At 41.5% G+C, this 27,226-nt stretch overlaps 1 protein-coding gene across 2 annotated transcripts in view; it reads right to left on the bottom strand.

Annotated features, from left to right (window-relative positions):
* Positions 1 to 26,781, bottom strand: part of MYRF (myelin regulatory factor) — an 87,900-nt gene extending 61,119 nt beyond the window's left edge. For both annotated transcript variants that reach the window (XM_075281360.1, XM_075281361.1), the window contains exon 1: positions 26,343 to 26,781. In XM_075281360.1, coding sequence (XP_075137461.1) covers positions 26,343 to 26,388 — 46 coding nt within the window. In that variant the 5' untranslated portion in view covers positions 26,389 to 26,781. The remainder of the gene's footprint in view (positions 1 to 26,342) is intronic.
* Between the last annotated feature and the right edge of the window lie 445 nt (positions 26,782 to 27,226).

The raw sequence follows: 27,226 nt of genomic DNA, 5'->3' as shown, positions 1-27,226 counted from the left end.
TGATCTGTAGTTCATGACACTTCCATTGGGCTTACGATTCGATGAAGGGAGAGCCCACGCCATAATGTACATAATATTCTATCACTTCAATGGATCGGAGCAGTCTAGGTCACTTTAGGTTGAACGTCAAGTTAACCAACCATTGTGGTGAGACCATGAGGATTAACCTAATACATCCACCACATGGGCAACCAAGATTTTATATAGAAACTTAGACAACAGTTGACCAATTTTAATAAATACTGTAAATGGAAATGAAAGCCAAACTAAATATGGTTTTATTAGTTTGCTGGTGTGTTAGAATGGAAATCTATACCAGTTTGTACATGGCATAGATATCCATTGTGTGCCAGTTGTCCATTTATTAAGACTGGAGTACGATACCCCAGTCTTAATAAATTTACCCCAGGGTGGCACATCATGTGACTGCCCGGCCTAAGTTTATCGTGTTTATTAGTACATGGGGCTACTGTGTTTTTAATATTGGAGTTGATAGAAGTAGGAGGTGGAAGTCGCCTGGGGACGCAATGAGGGAGGTTTCAGAAATGGTCTACAAATAAAATAGCTGTTGTCGCTTATCGTAACCAATCACATGGCTGCGTCCATTTTGTTTTCTTCTCTTGAAAATTGAAGAGCTGTATTAGGTCACAAAGAGTTCCTCTCTTAGACAGCGGTCTCACGTTGCGGAAAAAGACGCCTTTTTTTGCAGATTTTGCTGAGTTTTTTTTAGCCAAAACCAGGAGTGGATTGAGCAGAAGGGAGGGGTATAAAAGTTTACCACAATAAAAAACCTCCGCAAAATCTGCAACAAAAAAGCGCAGCATTTTCACCATGTGGGCCCCACGTTGCGGAAATGCAGCTTTTTTTGCAGCAGATTTTGCTGTGGTTCTTTGAGTCAAGGCCAAGAATGGAGACAAAAGAAATAGGAAATCTATAGGAAGTTCTTAGGGTCCATTCACACGGAGGAAGTTGGTGCTGATTCCGGCGCAGAATCCGCATCAGAATCAGTGCTGAAAAAAAGACTCCCATTGACTTCAATGGGTTCCATTTTCTGCTTTGAACCCATTGAAATCAGTGGGAGGCTTTTTTTCCCATTGATTTCAATGGGTTCTGCGTGCAAAATGGAACTCATTGAAGTCAATGGGAGACTTTTTTTTTTCAGCGCTGATTCTGATGCGGATTCAGCTAACTTCCTCCGTGTGAATGGACCCTTATACTTCTACTTCATGCTCAGTCCACTTCTGGTTTTGGCTGAAAAAAAAAACCCCACAGCAAATAAAAATGCTGGGCCTCAGTTTTCATAAAAAGTATAATAATTATAGTGTAATAATTCCCCAAAAAATAAATCAATTATAAAATGTTATACAAAAATCTGATATGTTGAACCCACGCACTTTATTACATGTTTATTAGATCTTGGTGATCTTTGGTGGTCGGGAAGCTGGAACATTCCCTTATTTCAGTGCACATTAGTCCCCGCCATCACCACTGCGACCTGCACGACGTGTCGTAATAGTGTTTCACTGCACTACCCCTATAAATGATCAGCCTTCCCATTACATTACATTGACATATTTAATAAAATCACATTATAAATGTGAGTACATTAGAAAGCATCCACCCAGCGTATCCTGAACATAACCACAGGCATGTACACAAGCAGATGGACTACAATATCCCTATTATATATGGATAGACATTATAGGAAGCGTTATATCGCAATACGAGGTCTGATAAGTGATATAATAAGAGGTATAGGTTATTCCATAACAAAATTCGCATCAATAGCACATCGTATATACACGTGTCAATGCAGAAGAAGAGACTTGGTAATTTTGCACATCTTAAAGTGCGAAAAAAATGACATGACATTGTATATGATCCTATTTCATAATGATATATACATGCATTTATATACACAGATGTAGCAGAGCTGGCCATGGTAAGATGTGTGGTCTTTGGTTTTACATAGGACTGCAGGTAAACCGGAGAAGGTTGACATCATACACAAATAGTGCAGTCTCTAAAGGCTGTGACAAATCCGTCTCTGCTATACCGCCATCTATTCTATGATACAGAGATGCAGAAATAGTCACATCATTAGGATCTCCACAGAAAAAAAGATCAGAAAAGTACAATGTCCGCTCTGCTGCTCATGCATGGACACAATGGAGGGCAATGAGCCGCTGCCCTATAAAACAACACACATCAATCCTACTAAGTCATGGAAACAAACAATCCTATAAAAATTCCTGTCCGCAAGGTCGTTGACCCCGTTACCTGCTCTGATCCAAAGCATCCTGGCCTACACATCGGGTGGTGACCTCTCTCCCACACCTGCTCTCGCCTCTGTCATCCAGTGTAGGCCCCTCCGCAGGGTCGGGCTACTGCTACTGCTGCTGCCACTTGTTCCTGGGAGAGGATTTGGGTTTGGGAGGGGATTACATTATGGGCAGTCATGTGTTACAGCTGTACCAGGACGCCCAGGTTCCCTCTGTCACCAGCTCACGCCGAGAGTACAACTTCTCAAGCAAGCCTCTTAGGGACGGAGCGAGGCCTTACTTTACTAAGAAGAAGCTTTGGGTGACCATGCTGAATGTAGTAAACTGCAGGCGATGAAAATTATGCTAGTGGGTCGCCCCCCGCTCGGGGCAGAGCGTAGCCCATCTGTATATCACCTAGATCAAGGCTCAGTTTGCGGCCTTAGTTGTGTATGTAAATACCCAGGACAATGCAAAATGGCACCTCTAATCCTCAATCCCTGGACATGCCCTGGTTGCCCCTTCGCTTCCTTACGTACAAATCTATACATTTAGGAAATACATTAATTTGAATCAGAATGTAAAATTTATTCATTTATTAGCAAAAAAAAATTAAGAAAAAAGTTAAAAAAAAAAAGGTAAAAGCAACAGAGAAAGGCAAGGGATGAAATCAATGGGCCATCAGTATAATGCACAGACAGGTTAGGTCCACCAGGGGGAGATCCGATCTATGCAGCAAGTCACCACTTTGGCTAGTAGAAGGGGCTTCCAACCGGGGGGGGGACTCCCATCTATGACATCCATGAGTCCTAATGGGATTGGACACATGAATAACTGTTGCCTATGGTGGACACCTCTTCAAGGTAAAGATGCAGCTTTTTTTTGGAAAGAAATGCTGACCGAATGTAATCTCATCCACACATTGCAGAAAAACATACTGTGGAAGATGCAGCATGAGAATTTTACCTGCAGAAAAGCATTTTTCCATTGCATTTCTGAAATGGTTTTTTGCAATGTTTTCTAGCTGTATATTGGACATGTGGTCTAAGCCTATAGTGTTCCATTAACTCCTACCCACCAGCTGTGCAGGGGACTTCAAGGTACAGAGACGTGTCACAGCTCCTTGTACAGACACTGGCTCTAAGTGCTTATTCAGACAACAGGTTTTTATAGTGTAATCCAATGGCTGGTCAGGTAATGGAGGGGGTGTACATCTCACCCAGACTACTCAGGTGGGTGAGATGAGAAAACTCCAGGAATGTTTGTTCTCTGCAGACAACTTTCGTCTGCTGAGCTTTTTGGTAAGTGCTAAGTATTGGGCTGGATTTTTGGGAATGACAGGTAGGATTGGTAGTGGGACCTGTCATTCCACCCCTCTCCAGTCCACACTTTGGGGATGTTCCGGCAGTGACTCAGCTGTAGAGAGTCTCCTCGCCAAGGAGGCTTAAGAAGCCAGCTCCAGCAGCAACACTTTGGCAGAGCTTGACTGGAGAGCGAGAGAGAGAGAGGTCATATTTTTGGAGCTGTGTCCTGAGTGATTCTACTGGCTTTGGGATTTCTGTTACTCTAGGTGAGGTAACCTGTTCTGTGTTTAGTTAGAGCCTAGCCGGGCAGGTATTTATTTTTGTATTCTTTCCTTTTGTTGCTGCACTACCTTCTTGAGTGAAAATAATCTCTACCTTTATTTTGGACTAAAAGAAACTGGACTTGTGTGTCTATGCCACCCCACCTAGCTACCCCAGACCCTGACAATAGTTATTGAACAGTTAGCACTCGGCCCCATAGAATATAATGCATCTATTCAAATGTGGATAATTATTTTTTATTTTTCCAAAGTTTGGCAACCAGATGTTATCTGAAAGTCAAGAGTGAAAGAGAAAAACTACAAACAGCAGAAAATAAAAATCCACAGCAAAAATGCTGCGATTTGAAAAACGCTCAAGTTTTTGCAAATCACAACATATCAATTATACCTATAGAAACTATGGCGGTTTCAATATAGGTATAATAGGGAATAAGTCCATGATCGTTCTCGCAGCGCTTTTTGGCCTAGGCTGATACGTGAGGCCTTGGCTGAAAGATGTAAAAGGATTTTCCAATTTTCAGCTAAATCCTTTCACATATTATAACTTTCTTATAAACTTTGACATTACGGTAATTCCTGAGCCTTTACTGTTTATATCCAGAGACTGAAAGCCTGAACAGACAGAATTCTTCTTACAGCTGAAGGTTTGCTACAGAACTGTCCAGTCTAGACAATACTTAGTTAGCCCCAATTCACATCTGCGTTCGGTATTCCACCTTAGGACCCCCCAAATGGAATACCAAACGCATTGATAAGCGGAGAGCAATGAAAGCACACGGACCCCATAGACTATAATGATGTCCATGTGTTTTCCGTGCGGTGTCCACACATGCTGAGAGGAAAGTAGTTCTTGAAGTACTTTTCTCTCCGCATGACTCTTGCGGACACCGCGCAGAAAACACACGGAAAGCATGGTATACAGTAAGAGGAGCTGAGCGGATCGATATACAGTAGTTTACTGGGAAAAGTTCCAATAAATTGCTAATTTTCGGCTTAGGAGTCCAGTGGGCGGGTCTACCCAGTGACTGACAGCTATCTCTGTAGGCACATTCAATGAGTGAAACTGTATTACAGTCCATAGGAATTGCTTGTCAGGAGACGATAATCTCCATATAACTTAAGCTGAAGAACGTGTGAAATGAAAACAGGGCACCGAGCCGTCCCACTAAATCTAAACAGTGACCCAAGCAACTGTGTTCACGGCCAAAGCGTACGGTACAGAGCACTCTATCAGTACCATAGAAAGTGAACTGAGCCATTCCATTCAAACAAGGGGGGATGGGACCCTGGGAGGGGAGAAGGGGGTCCTAGTCGTCAGACCCCACTGATTTGACACAGAGGGAGATTTATGGAGACTGGCATATTGAGCGCTATGCTTCATATCCCTGGCAATGGGGTAGAGCCCACCACCATATAAATGATGCACAGTCTCCTGCAGAGGCGTGTGTCTGGACTGAAATCCACACCATAGTTGACACAGATGTTAGACATCATTGACGCCGGTTGCAATTTCTGTCAATACGAAAATGGGTGAGGGACCAACTACCAGCACCTCCGCTGATCACCTGTGAACAATGGCAAATAGCACGGCTCTGTACACTGTATAGTTACCATGTATGTAGGTATATACCAGGGTGTTCCAGGTTACTGCAGCCGTTGTTCCTATTCAAGTCAATGGGAGCGGAGCTGCAGTAAATGGCGGTCCTGCTCTCCTTCTTACAGAGGTCCTGAGTGCTCAGCTTTTTCTATAAACCCTATTCACTGTGAATGGAGGGGCAGCGCACCGTGCTCCATCCAACATGCTTCCACAGTTCTGCAGATTAGATACATTTCTGGCTGTACGTCATGCATATACTTCAACCACTGCCTTATGCTAGGTTCACCCTAGTGTTCAGGTCTACATGGCGACCTGAAAGATGGAGACCTTGTCCGCTTATACTGCGGAAACCCAATGACCCCACAGACTTCAAAAGTCCTTGCAGAACTTTTCGCTCTGCCGATTTTAAGCAAAATTTGTGGTCCCATAGAGACCCCAATGTAGGTGTGAACCCAGTCTTGTTTGTGTATCTTTATAGATATGTATATATGGAATATTTATACACACATATGCATTATTATTTATGCAAACTGGAAAACCCCATCGCTGGAGCTCGGGGTTATCACGACAATTAAATCAGAACATTAAACATCTTGATCTCATTACTTTGGCTGCCCAGACACAGCAAATGCAAATATTAATATCATTGCTTAACCTTCTCACATTCAGCCATTATTTAATATACTTTCAGATATAACATCTATCATGATCTTCACTCTCTACATGTAAATCCGAACTACTAACATTTCTAATGGAGACATCAGGGCAGATAAATCTGGGGCAACGAAAAAAACTTGTAAAACACAATTGTACTGGGCAATACATGGCCAGCCTGACCCAACACAGTCCTAGACAAATCTCTGGTGAGCCAAGGTTAGGAGATAACCATTTGCCACTTGGGTGAGTTTCTGATTTCTTATTTTTCTTGTTAAGATTTCCAGTGTTATACTTAAGATAGATAGATAGATAGATAGATAGATAGATAGATAGATAGAATACTAGATGAGGTTGGATAAAGACATTAGTCCATCAAGTCCAACCTATAACCCTACATATACAGTCCTATGAAAAAGTTTGGGCACCCCTATTAATCTTAATCATTTTTAGTTCTAAATATTTTGGTGTTTGCAACAGCCATTTCAGTTTGATATATCTAATAACTGATGGACACAGTAATATTTCAGGATTGAAATGAGGTTTATTGTACTAACAGAAAATGCGCAATATGCATTAAACCAAAATTTGACCGGTGCAAAAATATGGGCACCTCAACAGAAAAGTGACATTAATATTTAGTAGATCCTCCTTTTGCAAAGATAACAGCCTCTAGTCGCTTCCTGTAGCTTTTAATCAGTTCCTGGATCCTGGATGAAGGTATTTTGGACCATTTCTTTCTACAAAACAATTCAAGTTCAGTTAAGTTTGATGGTCGCCGAGCATGGACAGCCCGCTCTCAAATGATCTGAAAACAAAGATTGTTCAACATAGTTGTTCAGGGGAAGGATACAAAACGTTGTCTCAGAGATTTAACCTGTCAGTTTCCACTGTGAGGAACATAGTAAGGAAATGGAAGAGCACAGGGACAGTTCTTGTTAAGCCCAGAAGTGGCAGGCCAAGAAAAATATCAGAAAGGCAGAGAAGAAGAATGGTGAGAACAGTCAAGGACAATCCACAGACCACCTCCAAAGAGCTGCAGCATCATCTTGCTGCAGATGGTGTCACTGTGCATCAGTCAGCAATACAGCGAACTTTGCACAAGGAGAAGCTGTATGGGAGAGTGATGAGAAAGAAGCCGTTTCTGCACGTACGCCACAAATAGAGTTGCCTGAGGTATGAAAAAGCACATTTGGACAAGGCAGCTTCATTTTGGAAACAAAAATTGAGTTGTTTGGTTATAAAAAAAGGCGTTATGCATGGCGTCCAAAAAGAAACAGCATTCCAAGAAAAACACTTGCTACCCACTGTAAAATTTGGTGGAGGTTCCATCATGCTTTGGGGCTGTGTGGCCAATGCCAGCATCAGGAATCTTGTTAAAGTTGAGGGTCGCATGGATTCCACTCCGTATCAGCAGATTCTTGAGAATAATGTTCAAGAATCAGTGACGAAGTTGAAGTTACGCCGGGGATGGATATTTCAGCAAGACAATGATCCAAAACACCGCTCCAAATCCTCAGGCATTCATGCAGAGGAACAATTACAATGTTCTGGAATGGCCATCCCAGTCCCCAGACCTGAATATCATTGAACATCTGTGGGATGATTTGAAGTGGGCTGTCCATGCTCGGCGACCATCTAACTTAACTGAACTTGAATTGTTTGTCCAAAATACCTTTATCCAGGATCCAGGAACTGATTAAAAGCTACAGGAAGCGACTAGAGGCTGTTATCTTTGCAAAAGGAGGATCTACTAAATATTAATGTCACTTTTCTGTTGAGGTGCCCATACTTTTGCACCGGTCAAATTTTGGTTTAATGCATATTGCGCATTTTCTGTTAGTACAATAAACCTCATTTCAATCCTGAAATATTACTGTGTCCATCAGTTATTAGATATATCAAACTGAAATGGCTGCTGCAAACACCAAAATATTTAGAACTAAAAATGATTAAGATTAATAGGGGTGCCCAAACTTTTTCATAGGACTGTAGATATGAAGATAGATAGAGACAGAGATAAATAGATAGATACTAGATAGATAGATAGATAGATAGATAGATAGATACTAGATAGATAGGTAGAATGATAGATAGATAGATAGATAGATAGATAGATAGATAGAATACTAGATGAGGTTGGATAAAGACATTAGTCCATCAAGTCCAACCTATAACCCTACAGATAGATATGAAGATAGATAGATAGATAGATAGATAGATACTAGATAGATAGGTAGATAGATATAGATATAAAGATAGATAGATAGAATATAAATAGATAGATAGGAGATAGATAGCTGAATGTCCTACAATCTGCTTTCATCTAATTAAAAGGTAGAAAATCTGAACTAGACTCTAGCGCCCTGAAGCTGACCACATGTCTTCTGACTTGTACGACGCATTTTGATCCAGAGCACCTTTGCATGTTTTCAAAACAATGTTTACATCATAGGAGATGTCCATGACATGGAGGAATGTGCCAGGAATCCAGACCCTCAAAGTAATAGTCTGTCAGCAGCGTCTTCAATCACGGCTCTGTATACACTCACTATATCCTAAGACATTGACATCAAACAAAGCCACCTGGAGTTTGTTACAGAACTATGGAATCTCAGCTCAGGCTATTTACTGCTGGCATCCGAATCACCGCTGGCGCTAATGTACCTGCTGGAATGAAATATATGGTGACTAAGACACTACTCATCATGACTGTACATGGACCGCTATATTTCATGCTCTATGCGATATCATCCATTAAAGAGAGTCTGTCACCATCAACTCAAACCCTTGAGAATCATCGCCTCCATTGCCAGTAGATCACTGTGGGCATTGTCAGGGATCCAAAGAAGGGGCAAAGTCCTTGTTGCTCCAATGGGCTCATTTGTATATTGACAAAGACATTGATATGGATGTGAATGGAGATACTGATTCACAAGGAGAAGACATTGTTTGATCCTAATCTATCTATCTGGGTTGATGGGTTGGGAACTGGTGACAGATTCCCTTTAGACCACTTCACAATGTCCACATTAAAAGGGGCTTTTTTGACATAATCAAAATTTCACCCAAGAGATCCATTACTGACGTTTCTGCATGGCTTATCCCGTTGGGCCAGTGGCTGGCTATAGCTGTCATATGGGTAGTCAGGGATGTCATCGCAACGGTAGAGAAAACAAAGACCAGAACTTCATCGTTATCCCTGGCTGTCCATGTGGCATCTGCAGCCAAGGGCTGGTCTTGGGACCACATTATTGGCTACATGATTTGGGGACATCATTGCACAGACCAGTGTTGAGCACCGGAGTGACGTTGCTGGAATAGCACTGGATTTGTCAGATGAGTCTTTTGCTATTTTATGGCCTTTCCCACCTCTTGTGATGTCTATTTAATGCAAGAACTGTGGATGAGATCCCGATTTGTAGCTGGATGACTCTATATAGTATAGCTATGGACCTTAAAAATAAATGTGGTGCTCTTAAAAGGTGCAAGAGCTGGTTACCCTCTGTATGCAACTGTATGACACTGGCGGTCCAATGACGTATGGCAGAAGCCTAATGGAGGCCATTACACTAACTACAATATGGATAATGTGGCCTATACAAATATGACGATATCTCAGGCTCGGTTCACATCTGTGCCCAGTCCCCGTACGGGGATTCCGTAACCCTCTCCGCATTTTTTGCCCACAGAGCGGAAACCACACGGGGTCCCTGGGTTTCCTAAGTTAACCGTTGTTCATGCGGATTAGGTTTCCGTTCGGGTGTTCCTCAAGTGACCCCCTGAACGGAAACCCGAACGCAGGTGAGAACTGGGCCTTAGTCACCGAATATCTATCCTTACCTGGTAACTGAGTAACCCGTCATCATTTTACTAGTCGCCACAGCTTGTAAAGCCCAACCTCAGTTATACAGCCATGTTAGATTACGGCTTTACTATATACTTAAATAGTGCTCTGTTATTTTAGCAAAGAAAACACAATAAAATGAACAAACAGAGAGACATTTGCAGGGCTCAAGTCACAAAACACTAACAATGTCCATTAACTTATCACACCTGCCATCTGTAGCGCAAGATATATAGGCAAATGGTAGATAAGAGAAATCCCTGAACACTGCCATGTCTTGTATGGACTACGTGTTATGTGGACTAATCCTGAAACAGTAAAATATGTCTGGAGGTGACGGTGCCATATACACAAGTATAATAAGAATAATGTCGGTCACTGTCCTATATAGGACACAATCTACATTCCCTATCAGGATATCGTTGGAGCGCGGGAGGAAATTGGAGTACTCAGAGGAAACCCACGCAAACACAGGAGAACATACAAACTCCTTGAAGATGTTGTACTTGGTCAGATTCAATCTACACTGTTTCTGGAACTATCATCCATGTACATGGGATTTATGGAAACAGCAGACAACAGCGAGGCAGTGTTATCTGCAGCTAACCTGGTGCGACTACCGCCTGCTTGTCTGCAAGAGAACAATCTCCGTTGACGCTACGTGGAATACGCCCGTATAGTTTGTGGATTAATTCATCCGGTGCATGTCACATATTTTATAATATATAACACAATGTGAGATATCCAAAAGTCACACCGTGCCGTTCAGGTCCAACAAATTTGCACATAGAGGTGGGTTCCATATTCCTTAATGGCATTTATGGATAAAAGTAGACACATCAGTCTATCCTTTCTGAATATCCATGCCAGATTGGTCCCAAACAAAATATAGACTCAATACTGTATGCAGCTATAGAGTTCCCCATCACAAGTGACATCACCGCCTCTGCAGATGATGTTATTATCATCCCTCCAAATCAAATCAAATCAAACAAGCTTTATTGGCATGTCCGAATAGATATTTGGCATTGCCAAAGGTAGTAAAGTGTGTGTGTGTGTGGGGAGGGGAGTTGGATTCGGATGGCTGAGTGGTGGGTATGGGGGAGTGGGGTGGTTTGGGGTATAACAGTCCGTGGAGTCTCATCTTCCTCCTCGTTGGTGACTGCTATATGGGAGGGGGGGTTGGGGTGTAACAGTCCTCCTAAACCAACTGTTACAGTAAAACAGGACGTCCAAGCAAAGCCATGTGTATGGGAGCTTCACATAGGTACACAAAGTGCCCGAGGCTCCATAGTATTCCCTACTGGTAGCATACTGAGACAACATCCATTCTGCTGTTGTATGGTGTCTCTATGGTGCGGTATTATAGGACATGCATCAAGGTGAGAATACAGAGGTGTAACTTCAAGCTCCTGGACCCCAATACAAAATCTGTAATGGAGCCCCTATTTACCATGAAACATTTAGAAGAATGGTATAGTTTGTGGGTCAGAGGAACCTCTGGGGGCCCCTCAGGGTCCAGGTCCTGGTAGGGACTGCATGTCCTATAGCTAAGCCCCTGAGAGATTTGCTCCATAGTATAGTATGTGATAGAACATTTTTCCTGTTAGATACAGAATCTCAGAGAAACCGGCTCTATATGCTTCCATATAATGTTATAGACATACGGGGGCTAAAAGAGGTCTATGTACAATATTACTACTCAGTACAATGCCGGTTGTCGGTTCACACTTTACGGCACCTCATTAAGACACGTTAGGCCAGGTTCACATCTGCGTTGGAGTTGCTGGAGAAACCGGCAAAAATGGCTGAGAGGACTATAAAAAACCGCATAAACCCGATGGGCATGTGAGGGTCTGCAGGTGACCGCTGTTCTCTTTTGTTTGTGTCCCAGGATGACGGACAGACCAGCGCAGGTGTGAACCTAGCCTAAGAGATGCAAACATATGCAACTGTATCTCTAAAGGGATTATGGGCAAGGCCATATTAGAGAGAGTTACTGGCTTTGATAACATACACATGTGATGAATGGGCTTAGATGGTGAACTCCCCGTCCTGGATGTTCACCTATAGTGCCCCAGTGGCGTAACGAGGAACGGCGGGGCCCCGTGGCGAACTTTTGACATGCCCCCCCCCCCCTCCCGACACCGAAGACCTCGACCGACCCCCTCCTCCGCATTCCTGCGTGCTCTATTATGTCCTTTAGTGGCCCCTGCACACAGTATTATAACCCATAGTGGCTCCTGCACACAGTATTATACCCCATAGTGGCCCCTCCACACAGTATTATATCCCTCAGTGGCCCCTGCACACAGTATTATCCCCCATAGTGGCCCCTGCACACAGTATTATACCCCATAGTGGCCCCTGCACACAGTATTATGTCCCATAGTGGCCCCTGCACAGTATTATGTCCCATAATGGCCCCTGCACACAGTATTATATCCCTCAGTGGCCCCTGCACACAGTTTTATGTCCCATAGTGCCCCCTGCACACAGTATTATGCCCCATAGTGGCCCCTGCACACAGTATTATACCCCATAGTGGCCCCTGCACACAGTATTATATCCCTCAGTGGCCCCTGCACACAGTATTATGTCCCATAGTGGCCCCTGCACACAGTATTATACCCCATAGTGGCCCCTGCACACAGTATTATACCCCATAGTGGCCACTGCACACAGTATTATACCCCATAGTGGCCCCTGCACACAGTATTATGTCCCATAGTGGCCCCTGCACAGTAGTATGCCCCATAATGGCCCCTGCACACAGTATTATGTCCCATAGTGGCCCCTGCACACAGTATTATGTCCCATAGTGCCCCCTGCACACAGTATTATGTCCCATAGTGCCCCCTGTACACAGTATTATGTCCCATAGTGCCCCCTGCACACAGTATTATGTCTTTTCAGACCCCAGAGTATATTAATTTGAGACTCAGGGGAATAAAAACATAAAAAAACTGTGTTACTTACCTCTCCAGGCAGGCTTTGACCTAGTTGTCTGACGTCTCTGACGTCACATGAACCCGGCCTGCGTCCCGGGTCATGTGACGTCCAACGTCATTGAAGAAGGCCGACAGCGGAGGACTGCAACGGAGCTGGGGGACAGGTAACAGTGGTTTTTTATGTTTCTTACCGCTCCCAGGCCTCTGATCATAATACTTGGGGGTCTGCAAAGATCCCCGAGTATAATAATAGTCTTTGTGGGGCCCACGGTATCACTTACTGATCCCGGCCCAGCCAGGATCGGTAAGTAAATAGGGTCCGTTACTGGCTGGAATAACTCCAGCCGGTAACAGCCTATTAAGAAAAAAAGACAAAACTGCAGCGTTAGCAGCGGTCACCGGGCCCCCTAATGTCCCGGGCCCCGTGGAAGCTGCCTCTGCTGCTTCCGCGGTAGTTACTCCACTGCAAAAACAAGTGTGTTAATGACCGAAAAAAAGTGACTGGCAAAAAAAAAAAAAAAAAAAAAAAAAGTAAGTCATGATTGCGAATGGATAATGGTATATTATGGCCAATACCCTGGTCACGGACTGTTCACTGGTATATTGTTTCAAAAAAAAAAAAGTTTTGTCATATGGTGGACGATAATAAGATCAATGTAAGGACCTAGGCATACAGCCATATTATTGCTCCAGACAACGTTCTTGTGGTATGGTGCCCTAGACGTCTATAGGACTATTACGTACCTACTTAGGACTCTGATTTCATCTACTATGTTTCCTTGTTGAATTGAAGTACAATTTCTCTATGATCCTATATATATATATACGATATTACTAATACTCTCCACAGCTTTGACAGGCACACCAAGCCTTGTGCGGAGTATCTCCTAGACATTAATGTGGTGGTTTCTGACCCTATAGTGGTTCTATAGCCATTGTATTACTCCAAGCAATGGTGCCCATTCCTATCACATGCTTGCTGCGTATTAGGTATTATGTCCATTGTTCTAAATCCAGAATTCCTCACCCCGCTGATCAATCCTCCGTCCTTTTATAATACTTAGTCTTTGATGTGCAAAACAATGAGGAACAACACTGTCAATACGAGTCTTTGTAACGTGTTATGTAATGGGTTAATATCTTACTGCATGATCAATAGAACGGCTTCATCCGGAAAAAGCGTAAGCTCTATACGAGGCCATCAGGTGTATTTTTAGCCAATGATATTTGTATGACATTTGTATTCATCTTTATTAAAGCCCTATACATTCATTGGTATCACAGGGTCAATAGCGCAGCATCACGAGACATGGCATCCTATTAGTCATTAGCTTTTAACCTCTCCTATATCAGATGAGGACTGTACTGTGTGCATTAAAGATGAGCGAACCCAACAAATATTCTGTCCGTTTCAATCGAGAAGGAAAAATATTATACTATGGGGTCTCTTTAGACCCGGGTGGGGAGAGGGGCAACACAAACACCAATACTTGCCATTTACTTGACGAGAACCCAAAGAATAATTGCGGATCGTGGGTGATGAACGCCAAAAGTTTTGGGTTCAGGTCAAGCCTGAAATTTATGAGAAATATGGGTAAAATCCAGTTTGATACAAATTGGTTTCTCAACCCTAGAGCAACATCTACAAGGAGTTTGTATGTTCTCCCCATATTTGTGTGGGTTTCCTTTGTTTGTAAAAGGCTGCATAATATGATGGCGCTCTATAAGTAAGCATAATAAATATGGCTCCCACACTATAAATGATAGGTAGTAAGACTAACCTGCACTTTTTTGAAGTTTTCAGATTCAATGTGTAATAATGCAATGGAAACCTTCATTAATTGCAGGGACAGAGCCCTGACACCTCTACTGCACCTGTGACAAGTTGAGTACTTGTGTAACTATCGCATGGCCTAGACTACAATGTGACCACACAGCATAAATGCTCACGCAGATTCACTGAGCAGTCCCCGAAATGATCAGCCAAAGCATTCATCATAGAGAGAACTGTGCAGCTAGACAACTACAGCTGCACAGTCCTCTTTATCTCTTTCTTGTACTAAACTCTATTCTGGAGGAAAACAAGATGCTGAGCAAGACCACCTGGGTTATAGGCAATAACCTCCACTCTGATGGACCTGGATGCTACGTGGCCCTGCATATCTGGCTGTTTTATATCTAAATTTTATGATGCTGTACATTACAAAATTGTCTGAACACTGTATAAGCAATGCCGCCCCTGCTACCTCTTGTGTCACCCCCTCTACCTCATAGATTGTAAGCTCTTTTGAGCAGGGCCCTCAGTCCCATTGTGTGAAATGACATTCTTTGTTATATATGTCTGTATCTGAACCCTATAAATTGTACAGCGCTGCGGAATATGTTGGCGCTATATAAATAAAATGTATTATTATTATTATTATTAGTATATGTGGCACTGTATAAGGGAGCAGCATCCAGGTCTCACACTGCTCTGCTCACCAGCTACAGAGGCTTAGAAGGACAATTAGCTAGGACATATGTTTCTCCCCCCTAAATGTTTCCATTCAGTGACAGGAGGCAGAGTTATCAAAAATGTAGAGAAATATAGGAATCATACTAGAAAATTTGACTGAAAATTGAAATATTATCATTAATCATTATTGATGATGCCATACTTCTCAAGGTTGAGAGTTGGAGACTTTCAATGTATCCTGTCAAAGTAATACCCTGCATGCTAAGGCTGTGAAAAAGTTTTAGGCAGGTGTAGGAAATATGTTGCAAAGTAAGAATGCGATCAAAAATAAAAGCGTTAATAGTTCATTCTGTCAAAATAGAAAGTCAGTGAAGCAAAACAGAAAGCCAAATCACATCCATATTTGTCTTTAAGGCTAGGGGCCTCACGTTGCGAATATGCATTGTTTTGGCTGCAGCAGAAACGCGCAGCAAACAAAGCTACATATTATAGTACCTGCAAAGTGGATGGAAATGGATGCCGTGGTCTTTTTCACAGCGTTTTTCAGCTGTGACTTGCTACGTGGAGCCTTAGCTTAAAACAGCATGTATTCTTCTAGGTACCCTTGAAGATAGTTTTTGAAAGAATTTAGCAGAGAGCTTGTTCCAATCGTCTTGGAGAACCAAGCACAGATCTTCTGTGGATGTAGGCTTGCTCCAATCCTTCTGTATCTTCATGGAATCCTAGACAGACTGGACAATTGGCCTAGTTTCCATGTTGAAGGTTTGGCTTTTTGGCCTCAATCCTTCCATGAAGACCACTTCTGGCCAGACTTCTCCAAACAGTCAATGGGTGTCACTGGTTTAAGCCAATTTTGACATGATGTCTTCTGATTTAGATGGGAAGTAAGCACGATGTGTCTTTCATTTGGTGCAGTAAGTTTCCTTCTTCTCGGTGCTTGCGGACACTTCTTGAAGGAACTTGGCAGGGAGATTATTCCAAACATCTTGGAGAACTAAGCACAGATCTTCTGTGGATGTAGGCTTACTCCAATCCTTCTCTGTGCTAATGACGGACTGGATGATGTTCAGACCAGGGCTCTGTGAGGGTCGTATCAGGATGATGTTCAGACCAGGGCTCTGTGAGGGTCGTATCAGGATGATGTTCAGACCAGGGCTCTGTGAGGGTCGTATCATCACTTCCAGGACACCTTGTTGATGAAAGTTCTTATGACATTGGCTGTATGTTTGGTGTCTGTAAATTTGGAGCCAATCCTACTCCTCCTTGATAGTACAGACTGCCTTCTGTTACAGCCAAATTTCAAGGAGCACCAAGAAATGGGCAACGCTGAGAACCACAAGACGTCAACAAACAGGGTTTAAGAAAACTAGGATTAATAACACAAGACCATGTGACGTGCCCTGAGAATAAAGGCAAGAAAACTAAACAAGAGAGACGGTGAGATCCATATTGCCACCAGTACCAAGGTGTTGGGGGTTTATGGGCAGCTGTAGGGATGGAGTACGGGGTCACTAATACTTTAAGAACTTGTTTAGCAAATATTAAGTAAATTGCAGAACAGTTAAAACCAACAAAGGGAAAGGCAAAGCTTCAAAGCAACCGCTAACGCTTATCTCAGATTATAGCGAGATTGTAGGAACATATGGTGCAAGCTGCCAGTTCCCAATATTGTCCTCCAGGTGCTACGAAACGTTAAAGGAGAAGTCTAATCTTGTTATTTCTTACATGAGATACTTCCTACAGACATCAGGTAGGGATGGCCTTCTATAGAAGTGAAGGATGACGATAATATTTGGTTTTCCATCCTTCCGCTTGGGGACATGATAGATGGAAACCCTATCCGCTTAATAAATGGAAACGTCATGACTATAATGGGGTCTACCAATTGTAAGCGGAATGGGGGACGGAGAGGCTCAAACACTAGTGTCAACCTTGCATTACTGGAATAGCACGAGGGTCTTGTTTGTATAAAATAACTTGGTCCTCAATAACGTTATCATTCGGGTTTTCATCCTTTAGGTCCACTTGGAGACTCAAAAGATGGAAACTAGAGATGAGCGAGTAGTGTTCGATTGAGTAGGTGTTCGATCGAATACTACGGTATTCGAAATACTCGTACTTGATCGAACACTACTAGCTGTTCGTAGTTTAAGGTTCGATGCAGAACCAGTGTTGATTGGCAGAATGCTATACATTCTGCCAATCAACGCTGGTTCTTCTCTTACCTTTCCGAAATCTTCTCTGCGCTGCGTCTTCTTCTGGGTGGAATTCACTCTGCCTAGGCATTCGGCCTAGGCAGAGCCAACTGTGTATGCATGGGCATGCACGCGCATACACAGTCGGCTCTGCTCAGGCCGAATGCCTAGGCAGAGTGAATTCCACCCGGAAGAAGACGCGTGGATCGTGCGCCGGGAGAAGACTTCAAGCAGAATCCAGCCCGACCGTCACTCGTGGACTTGGTAAGTATGATTTTATCGAATTTTGCGTACCCCTGAAACAAGTATTTCCCCCCATAGACTATAATAGGGTTCGAAAGCCGTTCGAACAGTCGAACAGTGTGCAGCTGTTCGAATTGGATTTCGAACCTTGGACATTTTAGTGTTCGCTCATCTCTAATGGAAACCCAATCTTCTTAAAAAGTGGTTACATGCGGAAGCACATGGACCCCATAGGCTATAATGGGCTCTGTGTGTTTTTCGCGCGGTGTCCGCACAAGTCATGTGGAGAGATAAGTAGTTCATGAAGTACTTTTATCTCCGCATGACTTGTGCAGCTACCGCATGAAAAACACACGGACCCCATTATAGTCTATAGGGTCCATGTGCTTTCATAAGCTCACTGCTTGTCAATGCGTTCGGTATTCCGTTTGGGGGGGGGGGGATCCACATGCGGACTCCCCGAATGGAATACCGAACACAGATGTGAACCAGGCCTAATGTCAATGGCGAGCCACTGGACGCATGCAGTCTCCTATCCACCGCAGGTAGAGACGGACTTATTCTCTAAATGGGTTACATTGTGATGTTAAAGTTTATTCTGGGGCAAAACGAAATAAAAAATATTCCACAAATTCTTGGGATTTTGAGATATTTTTACACTCCAAAGTTTAATTCTCTTGGCTTGAGAGAATTTCATTAAATCTGACAAATCCCCTGTAAAAGACCCGCTCGCTTTTGTTCTATAAACAACGTATGATTTAGATGGTTTATATACCCCGGCGGCCATTGAGATCTCCATTAATCTGTCCCGATTCCGTGTTGTTTTCATATAGTGTCCAAACTTGGAGATTATGAAATGGCCATAACAGAAAAAGATAAGAAATCTTCGGGTTAGGGCCGGACTATGGAATGAAGGGGTTACACTTTGTACACATGGCCTCTCCTGGAATATCCTAGCTCTACACCTCCCCCAACTTTCCTCTAAACATTTTTTCCAATACCCATTTTTTTTAACAACCTCTTATCTCATAAATTAGCTGAGAGCTGGGGATGCCACATATTTGCAGACTGTCGTAACTCTTCCCCTTCAGAGGGCCCAGTTTCTATTGAAATGCCAGCCAAGGGTCATCCTAGCTCACCTCGCACCTCTCCAACAATATGATCCAGCCAGTCATGTACTATAAACAGTCACAAACAACCTGCATTTCCAAACACAAGCGCTCTGACCTTGTATCCCAGAAAACACCTGAACTGTGTCATCTTCTGACAGTCCTACAGTCATAGGACGAGACCCCTGCGATGTGATACATAGCAGAGAATTTACGGAATCAACTCGGGCAAAAAGTTACTGTAACTTACTAGTCAGAGACCAACTGTCATTAGTCTTCATTGCCTAATTTTACTGGGTAGAAACCCTCTCAGACTCTGGTCACATCTTCATTGTGCAACCGGTTTTTCTGTTCCGTCAGAAAAAAAAAAAAAATTATAAAAAAAAACAAAAAAAAAACCAAAAAAAACATCCATTTAACTGTTTGAAGACCAAACCAATTTTTATTTTCTCGCTTTCGTTTTTTCCTTCCAAGTGCAATAAATTTATTATTATTAATTATTATTATTATTGAGAATAATAAAATAATATTATTCCATCAGTGTGGCCATGTCAGGGCTTATTTTTGCAGGTTGTATTGTATATTTGTAACCTTTATTTTCCTATATAGTATACAACGAAAGAGGAAAAAAAATTGAAGGTTGAAATTTATAAAAAAAAAAAAAAAATTGTAGGGAGAAATTTATCAAAAAAGATTTGTAGGGTGAAATTTAAAAAATAAAATTGTAGGGTGAATTTTTTTTAAAAAAACTTGTAGGATGAAATTAAAATATAAATAAATAAATAAAAAATTGTAGGGTGGGGGCAACATGGTGGCTTGCAGCGCTGGAGTCCTGGGTTTGAATCCCGCCAGGAACAACATCTACAAGGCGTTTGTAGATTTCCTACCATTTTACAAAGACATACTGATAGGGGGGAAAAAAAAGTACATTGTGATCCCTATATAGGGCTCACAATCTACATAAAAAAAATATATATATTGAAATTTTTTTAAAAAAAATTGTCGGGTGAATTTTTTTTTTTTTAAATTGTAGGATGAAAATTTTTTAAAAAAAAACGTAAAGTGAAATTTAAAAAAAATGTAGTGTGAAATTTAACAAAAAAATAAAATTAAAGCCAATTTGGCCATCGATTTTATGAGTTTTGTTTTTACTGCATAAAAAATACTTCCTACCTTTATTCTGTGAGTCTGCATGAACACAGAAATACCAAAGAGGTTAATTTGTATGCTTAAAAACGCGTTTGCTATACAGGACATAGACTTCTATAACTCATTGGTTTGGGCATTCTCAGACATTATATGTGTTTTTTATTTGTTTAATTTTATATATAAAATGTGAAAGGCGATGAATTGTCTGTTGGAGACTCCATCACAGAGAGCGTTGACAATCGGTGGTGAAAAAAATCCTGCATGGAGGAGTTTTACCTCTGGTGATTTCAGTTTCAAAATGATGGACACCCAATGGACCTCATTATAGTCAATGGTGATGATCGGGCTTTGTATGTAATCGCTGTTGTAATGGTCTTCCTCACCGTCATCCAAGTCCCTCAACGGAGCCAAACAACGTAGAGCCTAGTGTCATAGTGTGGCATGTTATTTGGGTTTAGTATTGTACTCAGTGTGTAGATGGAGTTGTATATTTTAATACCCAATTATGGGCACACAAATACCAATGATAATATGAAGAAGGCGCCAAATCGTCCTCCAGTGTTTGTACAATGAGGTATATATATCTTCCTGTATTGCATTACACAGCTGTCAATGTTTGCCTCATGGCTGCATTATCAGTACAACAGCTTAAACAACCAGAAGATCAAGAACATCAATGTCGCAAAGATAGTTGTCTCCTCAAATCCATCAAGACTCAAATTTGCCCTCGTGACAAAACAAACCAGTTGGCAAAGCAGAGTCTGTTGTTTAGTCTAGGGCTGCTGGCTAGAAAAATCCCACCTCCTGCCATCATTGGGCGTCATCCACCTACTAGTGTTTTAGTAGATAACCTATACCATGAAGCAACCATGTACGAGTAGAGGGGTGAAGGTTAACCTCTCTCGCTGGCACCCTTAAGTGGGCGACCCCTGATGGCCATGTGTTGTGTCTTGGTTGCGTAGAGAGCTGTGGTTGTGCTCATGTGTTGAGTTCATGGACGTGTCCCTTGTTATAACTCCATGCTGCCCGAGGCGAAATGTTTAGGTTATACTGGTGGAGAACTCGCAATAAGTAGGGGTGTTCTTGCACCTTTTAGAGAGCTGGGTGGTTTTTTCCATCACGACTACACTACTCCTCCGAGGGATGGTCACATTTGTGACATTATCACCCACCTCAGTCTACAATCTTTTCTATAAGTCTGGAGCACCTATGGTGATGTCACTCTAAATCTTCATACACATTTTATCATAATTCCGAGAGGCTTCCTCATTACAATTATTCTAGAATGATGCTGCAATGAGGTAGGGATGGAAAGAGTATTAGTTGATAGAGAATGTCTATTTTTGTGATATTGAGGGTATTGATCATGACAATAGCCGTATCCGCAATGCCGGATCTTAGCTACATTGTCAGGTGTGGAGAGAGAGGAGCAAATGTGTTCATGTAAATGTGACCCGTGTAGATGTCCATTATCTATTTTACAACTTTACTTCCTCTTGACGTTTGTAGATAAAAAACAAGGTTACTCCATTGTACTGAATATCACAATTCTAAGAGCTTTCACTTTCATTCAAGATACAAATTTACGAAGCAGACCAAGGTATGTTAGGGCCTATATATACACGGTATATGCTATAGTGTTCAGGGCCATCCTTATAGAAGATAATGTTCTGTGTAATCCTGTCTGTTGCCCACAATGGTTCCCCAAATAAGCTGTACTGCTATATAGGAATATCCATACAGTACAGTGACCAAATAATAGTATCGTACCATGTCTAAATAACACTACCATACAACCCATACCAGGACAGCTTGAGTGACAATTCTTGAGTGCCAGGACATACATTGCGCCCTCTTCAGCAGGGGAGAGCTGGTTGATGCAGACTATGAGGCTGCATCGCTTACACACTGGTAAAGCCACCCCTGCCCATCTTATAACCGTATTATAAAACAGATTAGTGTTATGTGGTATGAAAACATTAAAGTACTCAGAAACTGAAGTTTCTAATATCTCTAGGTTATCTTTAGGATAGGTCATTAATATTAATATCATTACCTTTCAGACCCGTCAGAACTGCTTCCCCGAGCAGCATAGCTCCCGATATTGTTTACATGCTGGAGGTTGTGATACGCACATGGTGTAATATTTGTATGCGCTGGTTTTGGAACTGCAGTTTGGCCCCATTGAAATCTATGTAAACGTTACCAAGAGTTGCACTACCCTGGGGTAGCGGATCTGTGGGGTCTCAGCTCTTGGACCAGTCTTCACAATGAGGAAGAGATCAATGGATACATGCTCATACTTCATCGATGTAGGGTGTGCAGAAGAACCCCTAGTGAGGGTGCCCAAAGGCCCCTCTGCCACATTGAGTAATAATCAGCACGTAGTAGCGGGGGGGCCTGTTATAGAGATCATATTGAACCCTTTAATTTTCACACAATTTTTTTTGATTTTTTTTAATTAGCTAGGTTTAGTAAGCAAATTTTCGAAGCAATTATTTTCAAACCCTTGTGATTTTTGATGCTTTTGCTGAAGCACATTTTTTTTAAATGTAGATTGTGAGCCCCATATAGGGATATATATAGGGATCACAATGTACTTTTTTTTCCCCCTATCAGTATGTCTTTTGTAGAATGGGAGGAAATCCACGCAAACACGGGAAGAACATACAAACTCCTTGCAGATGTTGTTCCTGGCAGGATTCGAACCCAGGACTCCAGCGCTGCAAGGCTGCAGTGCTAACCACTGAGCCACTGTGTTGCCACTTGCTGAAGCGTATCTTAGGCTGAGGCCCCATGTTGCGGAAATGCAGGGTTTTTTTGTGTTTCTTTTTTAGCCAAAAGCCAGGGGTGGATTGAGCAGAAGAGAGAAGTATAAGAACTCCCTATATATTTTCCATTCCTTTTGTAGACATTCTTGACTTTGGCTTAAATAAAAACGCAACAAAATCTGCAACAAACAAAAGCTGCGTTTGCGGCAACACGGTTTTCCTTTGCATTAGTTAAACATAGTGCAGAGGTTTTCTTAGTTTTCCTTTGTAGTAAACAAAGAGCAGAAGTTTTCTTAGTTTTCCTTTGTAGTAAACAAAGTGCAAAAGTTTTCTTAGTTTTCCTTTGTAGTAAACAAAGTGCAAAGGTTTTCTTAGTTTTCCTTTGTATTAATCAAAGTGCAGAAGTTTTCTTAGTTTTCCTTTGCATTAACATTACAGTGTCCCAATGTCTGCTCCCATCCACAGGTGATGGTTACATAATGTTCCCAAGAGATCACACACTTCCAGGTCAGTCACATTTAAGACCGCAAAATACAGAACAATCCTTTAATCCAGCATCTAATAATCCGTAAATTCTAATAGATTACAAAACTACAAAATAATCTGGAATCTCTCAAAACCGGAACATAACGGAAAGAAACATGGAACCCCAAAGACTTGGATTAAGTCTAGGCCTACGCAGTGACATGAGTTGGGCGATTAAAAATTGTGAATGTGTGACTTCCGATTTTTCTGAGTTGGCGATTGCTTGTCTGTTTGTTTAGTTTTTTTTGAAAAATTTTTTAATGTTTGTAATTTACGGTCTAGACCTGCACAAATACACATGAATTCATAAAAATATATATTGCAGGTGTGAAAAATGACAGCAAATATTGTATAAACTGCAAATGTACTCGCGCGCGTCTCGTTGCATACAACATTGTTGGTACTGCACGCGACATTGGTATGCAACAAATTCGGATTAGGTAGGAATGTTGTGTGACTGTCATGATGCCGCAGGTCTCATGCAACACTATATTATTTGAAGATTTTTTTTTTTTTGTCACGCCGCTTCAGTACGATTTTTATATCGCACTGTATAGGCCTAGTCTTAAAGTGATCTATTTATGTTATCAGCCTTGGTAGCTTTGTTCTTTACCAGTATAGGTATATTTATTTAGGACTATCTAATAATGCAACCATGACTATAATCTCAGATTAAAGGAATTGTGTATGTACATAAAAAAAAAAAAACACTTGTTAATTTTTATCCTTTATCAGCTTTCGGCTAATATTCCTAGAATGTTCTTCGGCGACACGTCCTGATAAAGGGAAAGGAACGGTATTGTCACATTGCACAAGATCTATACGTACATCGTGTACAAATATTGACAGCCATGAATCAATGCCGTTGCTTGTACAACATGACAATTTTTCTTCTTGCCAAGTCGATGACAGAGATAGATAGATAGATAGATAGATAGATAGATAGATAGATAGATAGATAGATAGATAGATAGAATCCCAGTACATGCTACTTGCCGGTCAATACATAGCTTATCACTTGGATAAATAAATTGCACTATACTCAGATGTATAACTACACCTATATCTTCTGTAACAAGCAGGTGCCCCACGCACCAATTTTTCCAGCATACTTTCTATTAATGTTTTCATACGTTATGGAGTGTGATATATTACATACATGTCCGCACATGTTTACGACCACCGTGTTGCGTCATGATACTAATACACACAGCCGGCCCATACACTAATATCAAAGCCTTAATCTTTGTTTATGCCTGAAGAGGTCAAAAATTCTTAATACAATTATTAAAATGATTTTTATTCGGAAATTGTTATATTATTATTTTATTGTGTGTTGTCAGGGAAAAAAAATATAGAAATGATATCTTCTTTTATTATATGCTAGAAAAACTTTACTGGTTGTAGATTATTATTATATTAAATTTATTATTATTATTATTATTATTATATTAAATGTATTAATATTATATTAAATTTTATTATTATTATTAATTATTATTATTATATTTTTAATAATAATAAATAATAATAGGAATTCTTACAATTTTATTTTACAAGAATCAAAATCCTAGCTTTTGGCTTTATAAAATTTTCCTATAACCCATTCACTTTAATACATCCTATTATTGCACTTTTATACTGATACAATCTGATATCACTTTAGGCATCACTTTTGGATCTGTTAGAACACCGCCCCTCCAGCCCAAAAAAAAAATAAATTCATGATGGTGTGCAATACAAATAATGGCTTGACTGTAATTTACGTAAAAAAATTTGTAGCAATGATATCTCTATAGATTTATCAAATATTAGGTTTTTGCCAATTAAAAATTTTATTCTCCCAATGATAAAAAACAAAAAAACAAAGCCCCTTTATTCTCCCAATTATCATAGAACATCCAGATTATTAGCTACCGTTACGGAGAATTTTCATAGAGCGTTATGTCATTGCATTCAAGTCCACCTGGCAGTAGATTTTATCTACGTACTCGAAAAACAAAGGTGAGATCTTACGACATTTCGCTCACGAACTGGTGGCCATTTTTTTTTTCCCCAACTAAATCGACTAAGCTGCTATTTCTGGATTAACCTCCTTAATACTTTTACAATTTTCTCACCATAATACTGGAATAAAACACGTATACTATAGAGAACAGAGTAAAAAAAGTTCCCCGAAAAATAATAAGTTCCTCCGCTTCCCACACGATCTAGAACTTTCAAAAAGAAACCCTATAAAACCGGTTGTCCTCCGCATTCCTCCGAACTATTAGGCGGAACAGAATTGACAACAGATTTTTTAGCTCTCGTGAAAATAATCTCAGTCACCTTGGGTTCGCGTATCGAAAAATGTGGATGCCTATGTTAGGTATGACGTTTTATTAGGTCGGTCTCTGCGCTTGTCCTTCGAGAGTATTATCACAAATGTCCCCAGGCGTGTTGTATTATGCTGATCTATGACCGATAGAGATACGTTCTTGAAGGACAAATTACACAACGTGGCCAAAGGTGCGATTTACCAGACGGATGGACTGTCTTTAGGTTTTATGGTTTTGGACCAATGGAAATGTATAGAGAAGCCATTTGGAGACAACCACCCAAAACGTATCTTCTAGGAGGGTCTTCTCGATGAAGATTGCCTGTCTGTATAATATATGGTGGAGCTGAAAATCTGTCACAAGTAATCTGGTCTGGATGAGAGGTGGTCTCCTTATTGACGTGAGATTTAGACTTAGACTTTTGCCTGTGGGTCATCATCCATTACAATTTTTGAAGACATTTTCCATAATACCATTCCATGGTTGGTGCTAGCTGATACATGGTCTCAAGTCATATTACGACAGTCATCTCCTTATACTTCTCTATATAGTAAGACTACATGTGACTCGAGGTACAGTTTGACTTCTCTATACCAAACAACCTCATTGCGAATAAGCATCTCCAAAGCCAAGCTCAGGTCTACAGATATTGGTCACAGACACTCAACACAGTCCTTCTTACCTTCAAAGAAGCGTTGTAAAGCCTCTGTCTCATCCACAACTTCCATGGCTCTGTCCTAGAGGTTATCCCACAGTCCTAGGAGTGTACAGTCCAAGCTGCCATGAAGCTTTAGTTCATTAGTTTTGCCCAGACCCAGGCAGCAGATCTTCTCGGTAAAGGTGTGAGACTGCTGACAGTAGGTTACACAGGTCACACTAGACTGCTCAACAGAAAAGAATCAATGCAAGGACCTCAGCTGTCCTGTGACAGTCTTCTCCCAGGGCTGGGACCCTCTGCCTCCAGGGGAGGACTTCTCCTCTTACTCCAGACTTTTTGTCCTTAACACAGACTCTTGGAAATGTTGGAGTAGCAAGACATTCAGCATGACTCTCTTGGTCTGCTTTCTCCGGGACCTTGAGAACTATTTCTTCTCTCCTTTCTTTGGGCAGTGTCAGTGTTCGTATAGTAACTTGTCTCCCTACTGCTCCTTCCCAAGGGAGGATGCTTCTACCAAGATGTTTTTGTCTCCCTCTACTGGATATTCTGCAGTAGTCTAGCCGAAACTTCACATGGAAATGGATTAGACTTGCATAGGGCCAGCAGCTCTCTTACACTGTCTAATGTTCTTACGTTTTACTTGGAAGCAAATTCAATGGGGGAAATCAACCAATCCAAAGTTTTAGACCGTGTACTCCTTGGCTGGTCTTACACGACCGAAGTGGTTTTTGCGGTCCGCAATTTGTGGATCCGCAACACAAATTTCACTCAAAAATCTCATTCCGCAGACGTCCGTGCCCAACGGCAAAGTGCATCCGTAACGTTCCGTGTGTATCAGTATTATGCGGACCTGCAAAAACAAAACACACCACAAAACACACATGTTGACATCCGCAATTGCGGATATA

This window comes from Leptodactylus fuscus, chromosome 7 (assembly GCF_031893055.1).
Source record: "Leptodactylus fuscus isolate aLepFus1 chromosome 7, aLepFus1.hap2, whole genome shotgun sequence".
NCBI classification, from domain to species: Eukaryota; Metazoa; Chordata; class Amphibia; order Anura; family Leptodactylidae; genus Leptodactylus; species Leptodactylus fuscus.
This window is presented reverse-complemented; position numbering and strand designations above follow the sequence as displayed.